We start from the raw sequence: 14,996 nt of genomic DNA, 5'->3' as shown, positions 1-14,996 counted from the left end.
GTTTTTATCATGAGAAAATTCTTCATGTCAGATAGGAAGTGAAGCTCAAAGCTAACTCTGCTAACCCATCCATCCATCCATCTGAACATGCTAACATGTCCAGCAGGCTACATGCTAACATCCCAGCCTGCTAACATCCCAGCATGCTAACATGTCCAGCAGGCTACATGCTAACATCCCAGCATGCTACATACTAACATCCCAGCATTCTACATGCTAACATCCCAGCATTCTACATGCTAACATCACAGCAGGCTATATGCTAACATCCCAGCAGGCTACATGCTAACATCCCAGCCTGCTAACATCCCAGTAGGCTACATGCTTACATCCCAGCATGCTAACATCCCAGCATGCTACATGCTAACATCCCAGCAGATTACATGCTTACATCCCAGCCTGCTAACATCCCAGCATGCTAACATGTCCAGCATGCTAACATGTCCAGCAGGCTACATGCTTACATCCCAGCCTGCTAACATCCCAGCAGGCTACATGCTGCTGTTTTACTGTAACAGACACGAGTTTCATAGAAGCTGCCAGCCAGGTCTGTGTGTCAAACACAAAAGATAAAGGAACGCCTCAGAGATTAAAGCTGCAGATGGAAAATCGTTTCACAAACTCAACATGAAAGCTGAGTTGTTTTCCTCTCTGGAGACGAAGACGCATCGCAGCTTTTCCTCCAGGAACAAAACATCTGGAGGCCTCAGCGGGTTCCAGATCACTGGATCACAGAAAACATGGCCGCCCCACTGCAAAGCAGACTGGGATTTATTTAGTGGACATAACAAGAGAGGTTTATGTGTCAAAATGTTTAGCAGCTGATGCATCGATCTGTATGAGACAGTTTGAAGGTTGAAAACATTACAGCCTCATTCAAGTTTAACAAAAATATTTGCACTACAAAACCTAAAACCAAAACTAAACTAAAAATATCTAGATTTTGTGAAGTGTGGGAATGTGAAGAACTTAATGCAAACAATTTTAAACAAAGTTTGTGGAAGTTCCTGAATTTAGCCACAGTTTAAAATGAGAACAGAGAAATTTCCTCTCCATCAGGCTCTTCAAATCCCTTTAAATCCAGCAGCTAAGTCAATGTTCAGAGTTTATAATAAAACAATAAAATATCTGCGTTTACAGTGCTATAAATTCACAGCTTTGGTTTTCATTTGCAAACTTTGAAGCTGGTTGGTGTAATAATGACTTTCCGGCAGTTTGAACTGCTGATGACATGTTTATGACTTGTTTTTGCAAACTGGGGGAGAAAATACAAAATTAATGCAGAACAAACTTTAACTTTGGTGCATTTTTCATCCTAAGATCCAAACCCTGCAGCTTTTTCAGCTTTTTCAGAATTAAAGTCATTTTTCAGGAAAGTGGCATGTTGACGTTGAGCTGGCAGTCTCTCACTAAACACAGGATCCACGTCTGCACATTCTTTAACCTTTCAACCATGTTTGGCTCAAGTTATTTATTTTAGCTCTGAAAAATCACCCAGAACCCCCAGAACACAAACATTTTCAGAGCGAGTCTTTTAGCGGTCGGTTGTGTTTGGAGCAGCGGGGCTCGGCTGCGGAGGCGACCGGCTCGTTTGTTCTGCCAGACACTTGTTGCAGAGTTCAGCGGTTCTCGTTCCCAGCAGGTCTTCCTTCATAATTTGGTTTTGGTTTATCCTTAAAAGCCCACATGCTGTACCCAGCTAGCTCAGCGTTAGCTTGCTGTGCTGCCTCCTGTCTCTCTCTCTGCTACCTTTGGACTCAGGTAACCGTGACATTCCTCAGATTGACCCCTGGGGGTCAGGAGAAACGGGAAACCCTTCCAGCTCTGCCGTCATGAATGTCTCATAACATATGGTCATGACATGGTGACAGTTTCAACAAATATGAAAAAACATATTTTTTCAATAAAATGTTCCATGCTCCAGCTTTAAATACTCTCCAGAACAAACCATGATCAGTGTTACAGCAATTATTAATTCATCATATTTATGTGATGCATCTTAGAGAGTCGGTTCAGTTCACCTTCAATCAGTTCTGCTCAACTAAAGTCACTCCAACACGATAAAACACACAATTTAAAAAGACAAACTGTTGTTCTGTGCACACAAAGGCTTCTAATAATAAGTATTTCTCACAGAATAGCATAAATTAAACAGAATTGAAGATCGTCACAGTTTTTGTCTGCAGTAATTAGGTCAAATGCCAGCGCCATCTTGTGATGTTATCAGGCTAAGACAAACCGTAAACAGCTAAGGCTGATTGTTACAGAGAAGTGCAGGAAGTTGTGAGTGATTTCAGCAAAGACCTAATTTATGTGCAGCCTTGGACGAAGAAGCTAGATGCAGTGCTGAAGAAGAAGTCCTACTGGAGGACTGCAACCCTATTTCTTTTTCTTTAGCCTTATTGTTCAGGAACCAACGATAGCATGATTGTTTGGTACCTGAACCGAAAATGTTGAAGGCAGACTATTTGAGTGCTTAATTTAAAAAAAAGGCAAAAACTCACCCAGAGTGGAGAACAGCAGGAGTGCAGAAAGTTGGACTTCAAAAAGTGTCCAATCAGGAGAAAGGAGCTGGAGGAACACCTGAGGGAAGGTACAGGAAATAAACACAGAGGAAATGGAGCAGGATCCTAACCAAAGGCTAAAGATGAACACTAAAGTATGAATCTAAACCAAAACATAGAGAACCGAACACAGAAGAATCTCAACACAAAGGAACCACTACCATTAACAACCCAAAATAATCCAAAACCAATAAAGCGACTCGTGGATCATTACAGAATCTGTGGAGGGATGATGGCGGAGAGGTCTTCCAACCATTGCTACCAATCAGAAATCAATTCCTTGATTCAGTTAAATCTAAGCCTCAGATTGCATCAGTCACACCGGCCCTGTTGGGTCCGCTTTAACTCAACTCCAGACCGTCTGCCTAGAAAAGTCCCGTTCGTTTGGGGAGGCGTGAATACAGAATCGAACCAAAACAGGTTTGAACGCCAAGCGGACCAGAGACCGCTCCAAAAACAGAAAGTGCACTGCAGCACAGGGCATTCTGGGTAAAAACAACCAAAATAAACGTGCTAGCCTATCGTTAGCAGCAGAAATGGCTCCTGGTCTTTAGCCTAAAGAGAAATCCTCTAACCGCTAAAATCTGACGCCTCCATCTTGTTTCCATCTGGTGAAGAAGGAAGTTGCTCTCAGTGTCTTCAGAGGTTTTTCTGTCATTTCCTTCAGTGGATCTTGCTGCAGCGCCCCCACAGGCCAGGAGGGGAACAGGTTGGTTTGACTCAGAGCAGAGAGAGAGAACCACAGCAGCTGGAGGAGGAGCAGATGATGGAGTTTGATCCTAACAGAACCGAGTCTACCGGATCAGCAGGAGGGAAACATCCTGAATCTCTGAGGGTTCCGAATCATTTGGGTTAAACTGCTGAGATTTAAACTCAGATTCACTGAGGTAAAAACTCTGTTCAAACAAGCAGTAACCTGGCATGCTCACTGTGTGCGTGCGTGTGTGAGTGTGGGTGTGTGAGTGTGGGTGTGGTTTTCCCGTAGAGCCGTGATGAAACATGGATCACGTTTTTGTTCCGGTCTGATAAATCAATGCTTTGTGGGCTTTGATGTGGTTTTCTTTTGCAGTGAGTACTTTGGCTTTATGATGGATCTCTCTCTCTGTGTGTGTGTGTGTGTGTGCGTGTGTGTGTGTGTGTGTGTTTGGGGGGAGAGCTACTGTCTGTGAAGCTCCTGCCACAGTTTGTGATGGTACGTTTATGCAGAGAGATTTGCTTATTTGTATGTCTGGGTCTTCTGATTGTTCAGTGATGAAAGATGAAAGTTTTGCTGACTGTGGCAAACATTCAGCTGCAGAGGAGGAACATCTCCAAAGCTCGTAGGGTTTCAGTGTGTGGTAATGCTACCGTCACCAAACATCAGCTTACTGTCTGTCTTTTCCCACATTTCATAAGTTATAACATTTTTGGAGAACTGTATTGTTTTTAGCCAACACTAACTTTCTCCTTCAGCATGGAAATCACTCAAAGTTCAACATTGACCGACTCCTGTAGAGTCACCGTGTTTTGGTCTAAACCTTTTACTTTTTATGAGCATAGAAAATAATCCTGGTTCAGTTCTTCTGTTTCTCTGCTCTGTCGTTTCAAACCTCCAGTCGGTCGTGGCAAACAGCTGCTGGTACTGATCCAGGTTCTGCTAGAGGCTTTTTACTGTTAAAGGGGAGTTTTTTCTCTCTATTGTTGCTACATGCAGGCTCAGTATGAGGCATTGATGTAAAGTCAATGGCACAATACAAGCAACTGCTGTCGCCCCCTGCTGGTCAGGAGGAGTGAACGCTGCTAGTCAACGACTCGATGCTCTGCAGAGTTTCCTTAAAAACATTTTAAACTAATTTGAATAATAAACTGAACATAATGCACTGATTGATAACTGGTAATCAACTGGAATTACTTTTTCTGTAAAGTGACTAGAGACATTTGTTGTGATTTGGCACTATAGAAATAAACTGAATTGATTTTAAATATAAAGTATTGCTCTACAGACTTGCAGATCTTTTCTAGGCATTTTTTATATTTCTTCTATGTTTCCTTACCAGGAGGAAATCATTGCCGTTTGCAGACCAGACTAAGATGAAGTTTAACTTCTTCATCTTAAACTCTTCATCAGATGAAGTTAAACTTTCCCAGATGTTGAAAACAGGACAGCAGGATCCAATTTTCCTTTAATATCTATAAAATTTTTCATCAAGATGGGAAATATTTCTAATTTGATGTGTTTTGTAGATTATTTCATCATCAGTCTTATTGGATTATCCCAGCTTTGTTTTTATAAATGCTGTAATGTCAGCAGACTGACACTGGAGGGCGCCACAGACGAGCTTTAAACTTTAGTAAACCTTTACGAATCAACAAAGGAAGAACCACGTTAAGAAACATTTTATACTTTTAATAAAATTGACAGAAAACAAAACTCTTTTTTTAATGAGCATAAAAATGTTTTTTTTTTCAGCTCCAGAAAAATGTCCAAGTTCTCCTTAAACTTGAACTCATGGGGGAACTGAACTTATTTAATAAAAACTACAAACAGATGAAAGTTGATGTTAGATCTTACAGTTTAGAAACGGCATTGCTTCAGTTACATAAACTCAAACCCGGTAGAATATTTTATTGTAATGATGATTCGTTGCAATAACTGTTTATTTCTCTTTAAGTGGAGCCACGGTTGTTAGGAAACGTCTGAACGTGCCGCTATGACCATGAGAACTGTCCAGTATACAATTAATTACTAAGCATTGTTGGAAAAAGCTGAGTTCATAAGAACCCCAAACATTTACCGACTCACGCAGCGTTTATCTTCTGTTCCTGACCACAGAGCTGATCCTGCAGATTATGATTAGCTTGACCTAATTTACCGGCTCTGACCTCTGCTGACCAGCTGATTTTTGGATCCAGATTAGAGCCAAACATGAACCGCAGTCAGAGTTCTTCATGTCTGGTTCTTTCCCTCTAACAGAAACACTTTTTCCAGATCTTTTTCTCTGTGAGTGCAGCATCGGTGGCCGTTTTCTGACTCTGCTGGTTCATTTGGTGCAGAATGAGGAGGAACAGAGCGGACACGATGAGGGCCACTCCGGACATGAGGAAGCCCATCCCGTAGTTCTCCATCTTGTCAATGAAGAAACCTGAACGGAAAGCAGAAAAGGGCCAGAAATAAGAAGTTTATGAGAAATTATTTAATCCTGAAATGCAAATATACCTACTGCATATTATTGCTAACAAACAGGAAAAAGGACACAGATGGAAGCTGTCCTACTTAATGAGGAGGACTTTGAAGTTTGTCTTCAAAGTCTGAGAAGTAAATAGCTTCTGTGTCAGACAGAGTTAAAAATAGGAACTCATTGTCTATATTTGTAGTCTTCCAGACTCAGATTAATCTGAAATCAGTTTTACCCCAAAAGAGACTCAAATAAAATATCAAAATGTGCAGCACTTCTGAAAAAATTCAAAGCCAAAAATAAAATAAGGAGAAACTGATGAGAGGCAGGAGCGTTTCTGCAGGAAGTCCAGGTGAAAGCGGCTGAGATGACAGCTGTTGTTTGATTCAGATACTTTCTGCTCCATCAGGCCAGGATGCTCCAGGTGTAGAGTGTTTGTGCAGAAGAAGTTGACCATAAGTAATTTTTTCTTATTAATATACAGATGATCAATTTCCAGTTGCTAAGAGTTATAAAAAGTGACTTCATAAACACAAATGAGATAGAAAGATACTAAATATCATTGAATCTGCTCCAATAGAGCAATGAGATGCTGAGATGTCCTCTTTATTATTATAGGATGTAAACAATTTTAAATTATGTTTCATCAGTTTTTTCCTGCTTCATATTTTTAAAAACCCAACCAAACTTTTACTTCTAATTAAAGGAATTGATAAGGTTAGTTGGAGGGAAAATCCATTTAGCAGCATGAGCGAACATTTAGGAAGTCAACAGCCATGAAATTAACACTGCAGCTTTTGATTATTTCAAACTGCGATCCTGAGACGTTTGACAGAATCATGAAGTAAAAGTCTCTGTCAGAGCTGCGACAGGATCGAGTTTTACTGGACGATGAAGCTAAAAGCTGGAAGAAGCTTTTTATTTACTCCATCAAAATGCAACGAAATGCTGTAAAAGAGTGAAGGTTTGACCAAAGTACTTTAAACATTGAACTGGAGATGTAAAAGTACACAGTAAAAAAATAACAGCAGTAATTTAGGTTATTTGGCTTGTGACAAGAAAAAAAGTTCCATTTTATTTTTAAAAGTTATATTTTAACCATGTTAATTCATTTATAAACGTCAGAATTAGCTAAATATGTAGTTAGGCAACTACATATTTAGCTCAAAACAAAAATATTTAGTTTGAAACTAAACAACCAAACCGGTGGACGACCAAAATAAGAGCTATCTCAGAACTAAATGTTTAGCTTGCTAACTAGCTTGTTGACTAGTCTTAAGTTAGTCATCAAGCTAACTTAAAATTTAGCTTGATGACTAAGTATATAGTTTGGAGCTAAATACGTAGCTTGCTAACTAGGTAACAATATTTAGCTCGATATAAAAGAGACAACCATCGGGGCTTACCAGCGATGGGCGGCCCCAGCAGGCCTCCGCTGCTGCGGATCAGCATGAAGAAGCCCAGCGCGCTGCCCAGCCGCTCCACGCCCACCACCTCCGGCAGCACCGTGATGTGGACGGCCACCGTGGCGCCGTACACCAGGCCGTGGGCGGCGCTGAACGCCACCAGCTCCGGGAAGGTGGAGGCCAGCGGGCACAGCAGCAACACGGCGCCGAGCAGAACCACGGTGGCGGTGAGCTGCTGGACCTGCTCCGAGAGAAAACAGAGCCGCGTCAACTTCCTGTCATGATGTATGAATATTTGAGTCACCGGAAGTGGATTATGAAATATTTAGCTAGCTCAGAGCTAGATATTTAGCTTGCTAACTAAACATTTAGCTTACTAATTAATTATTAAATATATTTAGTAAATATTAACACATACGAACATTTTAATGTGAAGGTAAAATCTGCTACAGGAAGGGTCTATATCTTCACCATGTTATTCATAAATTCAGAGCTAGCAAGCTAAATATGTAGCTAGCATATTTAGCTAGAATATTTGGATAATGTGCAAATTCACTTGCCAATAACCGGAAGAATACTGCTGTAAATAAGAGCTGGATCTTCTGAGAAAGCTACATATTTAATTTATAAATTAAATACATAACTTGCAAATTAAATATTTGGCTAGCTCAGGACTAACTAAATGCTTAGCTAGCTCAGAGCTAATTATTTAGCTTGTTAACTAAATTTTTAAATTAAAATGAAATACTTGGTTTAATTCAGACTTAATATTTAGCTTGTAAGCTAAGCTTAGAGCTATAGATTTAGTTTGAAGATAAATGTTTAGTAGTTAAATATTAAATGTTTAATATGTAATATTTACATACCAAAAGCTATGAGCTAAGTATTTAGCTATAAATTAAATATTTATCTTTATAACTAAGCCTTTAGTTTGGAGCTAAACATTTAGTGTAGTTTCTGTAGGTTTACAGATAAGAAGTGATTTGAAAAAGTGCCCCCCCCTCCCCGATCTGTTTCTGCTTGTCCCATGATGCTGAGCGTACCGTCTGAATCAGCCTCAGGTTCGCCACCCAGCCGAAGAAGATTCTGCCGAAGAGGTCGAGCACCGCAGAGATGGACAGCAGGGCCGCCGCCTGGTACTCACTCAGCCCCTGGCTGCGAGCGTACGGAACCAGGAAGAGCGACGGCGCGAAGAACCCGAGCGCCGCAAACACCCCGAACATGGAGTAGACCATGAAGCGGCCATTAGTGATGAGCGTGTAATCGACATAGTGCTGGACTCTAGTCCTCAGTTGGGTCCTCTTTGGACCGGTTGAAGAGTTCCCGGTCACACTGGACGTCTCATCAGGAACTTCAACACAATCTTTCACAGTCTCCTGATCGTTCATTTCTAGGACGTTCAGCTCACTTTCCAATCGAAAGCCCAGCTTGGTTTCCTCCAGGTCTCCTTTCTGGAGGCTCTCCTCTTCTTCTTTGACCTTCCTGATAACGTTAGCATCTCTTGGGGCCCTCAGGGGCCGGAGCAGCATGCCACACACACACAAGTTGAGCTGCAGCCCCCCCAGGATGAGCAGCGCGCCCCTCCAGGAGAAGCTGTCGATCAGCAGCTGGAACAGCGGCGTGAGGCTGAACGTCAGGATGCATTCTCCAGCGCTAGCCAAGGCGTTAGCGACCGGGCGCCTCCTGTCGAAGTACAGGCCCAGCATGGTGACGGTGGGGGTCCAGGTCAGCGCATAGCCGAAACCTGCAGCAACCAAACGGATCAGGAGCCAAACCCACCAGAGCACCTCCTCATCTTTCTGTTTGCTTCACTCACCGTTTAGGAAACCCACAGTTATGTAGAGTTCAGTCAGACTGCGGGCCAAAGCGCCGAACACGACGGCAGCGCTGCAGATGAGGCTGCCTGAGATTACCACAGCACGATGGCTGAAGCGCGCACTCAGAGCGGAGGAGACCGGGGCTGAAACACAGAAACGCCAACATTTAGCTTACACTTCAACAGTAGGAAGAATGCAGTGAGACTTTCTGCTCAAAGAAAATTTATTGGATTTTTCTTTTTAAAAAAACAAGAAGAGAAAACTTTCAAGAGACCGAAATTAGACTTTGACAGACTCTATGTAACTCTGGGTTCAGAGACTCCTGCAGAAGTCATTCACTCACAAACTTTTCACGTAGTTTGTCATCATAAACCACCATAACATGTAGTGGTGGGCAAATTTAACTTATCTGCTAGCATGCTAATCGCGGAGATAATTTTCCGAGTTAACAAGTTAGGACTTGCTAACTCGCTAAACGTTACTTTATTTCTTTTAGCAAAAAGTAGTTTGTTGAAGTGTACTAAAATAATACTTTTAGTGTACTAAAAGTCAAATATTTTGACTGTTTTTTGCTAGAAAATTTCTGCAATTAATCTAAAATTCCTGAGATTTTTCCATCAATTTCTTTTAACTTTTCATACTTAGAAATTTTTTTAGGAAATTTCTCAGACAAATCTAAAAGAATTTGAGTTTTTGGCATAAATTTACTCTTCCTTTTCTATTGAAAATGGAATAAAATGTTTCTCTATTTGCAGACCTTATTGATGAAAACCTCAGTGCTCTCCTGTGTGAGGAAAGCACTAAGGACAGGAAAACAAAGGAGGAGTAAATTCTCACCAAGAAACTTAAAAAAAGAAGAATTTTCTGAGTTTGAAAAGACAAAAAAAAAATTAGATTAATTAAACATTTCTGAGTTTTTTGGCAGAAATGTCCTTTTGCTCTTATTTTTCTGTCTTGGCCCTAATACTCCGCCGTTCTGTCCTCTATTTTCAGATGATGAAAACGTCAGAGGTTTACTGGAGGAAAGCGAGGAGCTGGTGGAGAGTTACCTGCTATGTGAATGGTCGCCACGGCGATGGAGGTGATCCATGACGTTCCTGCTGCTGTGGTTTCAAAGTACTGTTGGATCTCAACAAAAAATACACCAAAGGACTTGATCACACCGAAGGTCAGGCCGAAGACGAAGAAGCAGGAGAGCAGGATGAGCCAGGCGTAGCCGCCGTCGGGCGCTGCGGCGGGCGCTGCGGCGGGCGCTGCGGCGCCTCGCCTCTTCCCTGCCTTCTCTGGAGGATCCATGCTGACCAGCTGGGGTTTCTGCAACACTTTAACACATAAACACATTTCTTCATCTCTCGGGCAGCAGGCTCATATTTTAATACGTTGAGTGGAAAGTGTCCCCTTCGCACCCCTCGGCCCTTTCTGTTCCCTCTGGATGTCGCCATATGGTCAGAAGAAACTTTGAATCATTAGCTCTGAATGAAGGCCGTTAGGGACATCTGACCGCCCCACTGACGGGGCAGAAGAAAGCGGACACCTTCTCCAACAAGCCAGGCTGCCAGCGGGCCGAGGGGCGGGACTGGACCGCCTCCAGGCTGGTATTTATAAAAGCAGCATGACCTGCGAGGACTTTCAAACTTCATTCACCTCCCGTCTGGATCTCTGAACTCACCGCAGGGTTATTACGCAATCAGATTAAATGTAAATCAGTTCACTGAGTTCTGCACAGAATCAGATCAGAAAGAATAGATTTTAAATAAAAATGAGCCCTAAGCCTCCACAGAGCCGCGATCCGAGTGTTTTCTGTCTGTTTGGAAACAAACCTGAACCCTGCAGGCTATCTCTGAAAGCTGGACGGGTTTCCCAGGCAACGGTAATCAGAATAACAGCGTTGTTGCAGGAGTGTTTACAGAGCAGCAAGGAGCTGATTATGGGATGTTCGCTTCAAAAATATTGTAATTGTAATAACAGACTCTGAAAACAAAGTTCTGCCACAAACCATCATCATCACGTTCCAGCCAAGAACCTCAGAAAGGAAAACGATAACAGCGCCAGGGAGACAGAAGAATGGGCCTAGTCAAAGTACAGACCTAAATCTGACAGAGGGTTTGAGCCAAGACTTGAATATTTCTGTCCATACAGGTTCTGCATGGAAGAATCCATAAAAAAGTTGATTTCTAGACATGCAGCACTGGTGGAAACGAACCCAGAAGTAACTGGAGCAAAAGGCAGTTCTATACAAAGGTACACCGCACTTTTCAGATTTTTATTTATTAAAATAATAAAATGTGGATCACTTACTTCCATTTCACAAATATGAGCAGCCTTCTATTGGTTTGTCACATAAAATCTCAATAAAGCTTGAATATGGTAAAATTCAGCAGGTTTGAGTCATTTTTACTCTGAGTTTCATGTAAACCTGCTGCTGATGTAATTACCGTCCTGCACAGTAGAGATTCAGTCTGTCATTATTTAAATGTTTTTTCTTCCTTTCCTGGATGTTTCTCTTTTGAAGCAGATCTAAATTTTCCAGCAGGAACAATCTGAACTCTTCCATTGCCAGTTAATTTTCAGAAAAGCTAAATACGCGGCGGTGTAAACAGGAAGTGGATTCTGCTGAAGCAGCGAAACGTAGTGAGAGGAAACAATCTTTTCAAACTAAAACGTCTTTATTTACACCAGGTGAATCATTAACCGCTGCTAAGGCTCTTAGACGCTTTAAATAGACGATTAAACTAAATAGATACCACGACGAGAATTATTGACCAAATTAAAGGATAAAATCGGAGGATCTGATTGGTCCAGGTGTTCCTTCCAGAACCTGCCGGTACCAGACAGGTTACTGCTGGTTCTGGGGGTTCTACAAACAGATACTCTGAATACTTTCTAGACTAGGATTAAAGGCTCAGGTTATCCTGTCATCAAGTTGCTGGAGGACAAACGTTCTTCTCTCCACTTTGCATCATTTGTTATTTAAACTGATGATGTTTTCTGTTGTTTCTCTGAAGCTCCACCTGGTCTGACTTCTGTTTGCTGCTTCAGCTCATCGTTCTTCCTGTTAGCATTTTACTTCTCTAACATAGAAACTTCTCCTGGTTCAGTTCTTCTGTTCCTGTCTGACTTCTCTGACCTCCAGTCGGTCGAGGCGGACGGCCACTGGTACTGACCCGTGTTCTGGTTCTGCTGGAGGTTTCTTCCCGCTAAAGGGGAGTTTTTCCTCTCCACTGTCGCCCTGTGCATGCTGGCTATGAGGAATTGCTGTAAAGTTTTACATAATTTCCCAATTTGACATTTCAAAAATAGATTTTCTTAATGGAAATGCAGCAATTAAAGAAAACTAATTTTTTGAAAAAGGTTTTGGCACTAGAGCAGATTTATTTTGCAAAACTGCAGTGGGAGCCCTCATGATCAACGACCGGATGTTTCCACTGGCAAAACCATGAAGAAGAAGAAGACAGGAAGCAGTTAAAGGATGATGGCGCCGCATGTTTTCTAATGACTTCTCACATGAACAGTTTTATTTGCAGCCGATTTTAATTTAGTTTCGTATTTAATGGAAACGCTGTAATTACACAATTGTTTTTTTTTTGTTTTTTGTTTTTGTTTTTTACATCATCACAATATAAACAAAATTTAGACTTGATGCTCTGCTGGGTTTCTTTAGATAGAAACTTTTTAAACTAATTTAAATAATGAACTAAACTTAATGCACTGACTGGAATGACTTTTTATTTCGCGAAGTGCCTCAAGACGTTTGTTGTGAATTTGCTCTATAGAAATAAACTGAATTGAAAATGTTGAGGTGCACATTCAGATTTATATAGATAAATAAAAGAGATGAAAGTGAACAACTAAAGTTAAACTTTGAATGCACAGCATTTAAACTGATTGGAGAGATTTATACTCTGTATCTGTATACTAAGTGGTTTTGTCGTTACCTGCGGCGATGGGTCACTTGGCGGCCATTTTGCTCCTGCAGCAGTCAGCTCTCCAGGTTTGGTGTTGGTCCGTCCGGCTCCACTAACAGAGACGTCTCTCACCCAGGAAGCTGCAACATGTCAGCCGACAGCAACAACTCGGTTAAATAAAATGCTGATGTAACATGTGAGCCGAGTCTGACCTTTGAACCCCATTTTTCCCAGGATTCCCGGGTCTGTCGACATGCAGGCGAAGGTCAAAGTCCCACCGATGCTGGGTAAACTTGGGTGACTCAGGCAGTGTGTGATTCACGATCTACACCAAGAGAAAGAGGTTTTATCATCTCTGACAGCTCCAAATTAAAAGTTTAACCTCATCATTAAGGTCAACCTTTACACTGCAAAACACTAAATCTAACCAAGTATGTTTGGTCTAGTTTATGGTGCAAATGTTTGAGTATACTTCAAATAAGACAAATTTAACTTAAAAGTATATTTTCAGCTAGATGTGGGAGATTGAGGTCTGTAATTGATACGGTACTAAAATGGAAACATGTCTGCCAATGAAACCAATAATTATCAATATTAAGGAATTATTGACCTAATTTGAAAAGTTATTTGAAAGCTGATTTTGTCTTTTTTCAAGTAAAATGAGATATAAAACCAACAAAAACACTTTTGTGTTTTTACAGTGTAAAGAGCCATTTTTCCCCAGTTCAGGTAAATAAAACAGATTTAGTCAGTTTATATTTCCTTTTTGCTTCTCCTTTCAAAAGAAGATCGGTTTCACATCAGTTCAAAATGCTAAAAAATAGATTAATAAACACGAAAACAAAAATTAAAGCTTCAGAATGTTTTAGTTAGGTTTCCGAAACACACAATATAGTTACAGTTAGTTTTAGTTTTTCACCATTAATTTATTTATTTCAGATAACTAAAATGTTTTCAGTTTTTGTTATTTTTATTAGTTATTAGTTTTAGTTCATAATCTTGGTCAGGATTTTTCCCGTTTTCTTTCAGAGCCTGAAAATCATGAACATGTTTTCTGATCTGAACTATTAATCCAGATTTTCATGGAAACTGAAGGTTCATGGCCTTCCTCTCATGTTTACGTTCATTTATAAGACATTAACTCGGATCAGGAACTTCCTGCATCGGAGCGTCACGGTTCACCGAGGACACTGACAACAAACACCTGTTTTCTACCAGGTTGGTGAGTTTATGAGAAGTTCAGAGGTTTGGGGCAAAGTTTGGAGGTAAACCCGAGTCAGCAGCTTCACGTTGTTCTTTATGCTCCGCTGATCATATTAAATATTGACTCAATTCTGTGTTATTATCTATCCAGAGCCCTCAGAAACTCCTGGGAACGAGCTTTGCATGCTGCTGTGGAGCCGGCCACAGCAGGACGTTTCCACCCAAACTTTTCACTCTGACCAGAGGAAGCGGTCCAGTTCTGCAGCTCAGAACCGGGCCAGAGGGACCGGGCCATAAGGCAGGCTGTACGTCACACGTGTGGAATTAAATGATAGTTTTCAAAGCGTCTGCAGACTTTTATTATCTGGATGAATGAATGTCCAAAAGAAAAATTGGATTTCAGCAGAACATCAGAACTGGGCATCAATCCTCATGTCTCTCTCTCTCTTTGTTAAGAAGACACTTACCAGACCAAAAAACGGCGTTGTGGAGGTTTTAACAGCGACTTTATGTCTCAGTATTCATCAGTCTGGCCTCAGATTAGCTGTTAGATCTCAGAGAAACTCAGACACAGAAATATGAGGAAAGCAGGACAAAATAATTCATCCTCCTTCTCTGCATTGTTCAGAACAATGTGGACGTTTCCATGCTGCATTAAACCGTTTTGCTTTTGATGCAGGTGCAGTACAGAAACACTTTGACAGATGTCTGAACCAATTAAAGATTTATGGGCAACAGTGAGAAACAAAGATGTTTCTAATAATGAATGTAAGCATCAGAGGCGACGTTCACACTGTCAGTTAAATTAATAGATTTTTTCGGTGGTTGTTCATGTTTACAAATATAGACGACTTATAAGTGATCTCCTGTGTGAAACCTAAAGCTTTCTGACGTTGCCTTGGAGACGGTATTTTAATGTGCACATGTGGAAAACAGCACAAGAGAA

The 14,996-nt window shown here is 41.2% G+C and overlaps 1 protein-coding gene across 2 annotated transcripts; it reads right to left on the bottom strand.

Annotated features, from left to right (window-relative positions):
- Positions 1-4,935: 4,935 nt before the first annotated feature.
- Positions 4,936-13,216, bottom strand: LOC106926160 (monocarboxylate transporter 13). Of its 2 annotated transcripts, XM_015000880.2 has the most exons (6): positions 12,878-13,216; positions 9,992-10,264; positions 8,942-9,085; positions 8,169-8,869; positions 7,126-7,366; positions 4,936-5,686 (listed from the first exon to the last, which is right to left on the bottom strand). In XM_015000880.2, the coding sequence occupies exons 2-6, from the start codon at positions 10,236-10,238 to the stop codon at positions 5,511-5,513; spliced, it is 1,509 nt and encodes a 502-aa protein (XP_014856366.2). In that variant the 5' UTR covers positions 10,239-10,264; positions 12,878-13,216; the 3' UTR covers positions 4,936-5,510. The 2 variants fall into 2 exon arrangements, with proteins under 2 accessions (XP_014856366.2, XP_014856363.2); XM_015000877.2 differs by lacking the exon at positions 12,878-13,216 and having other exon boundaries at positions 9,992-10,539.
- Positions 13,217-14,996: the final 1,780 nt, after the last annotated feature.

Source organism: Poecilia mexicana, unplaced genomic scaffold (assembly GCF_051168715.1).
Source record: "Poecilia mexicana isolate PSO_F unplaced genomic scaffold, ASM5116871v1 scaffold_6, whole genome shotgun sequence".
NCBI lineage: Eukaryota > Metazoa > Chordata > Actinopteri > Cyprinodontiformes > Poeciliidae > Poecilia > Poecilia mexicana.
Note: the sequence above shows the minus strand (reverse complement) of the source record. Positions and strands in the feature narration are given on the sequence as shown.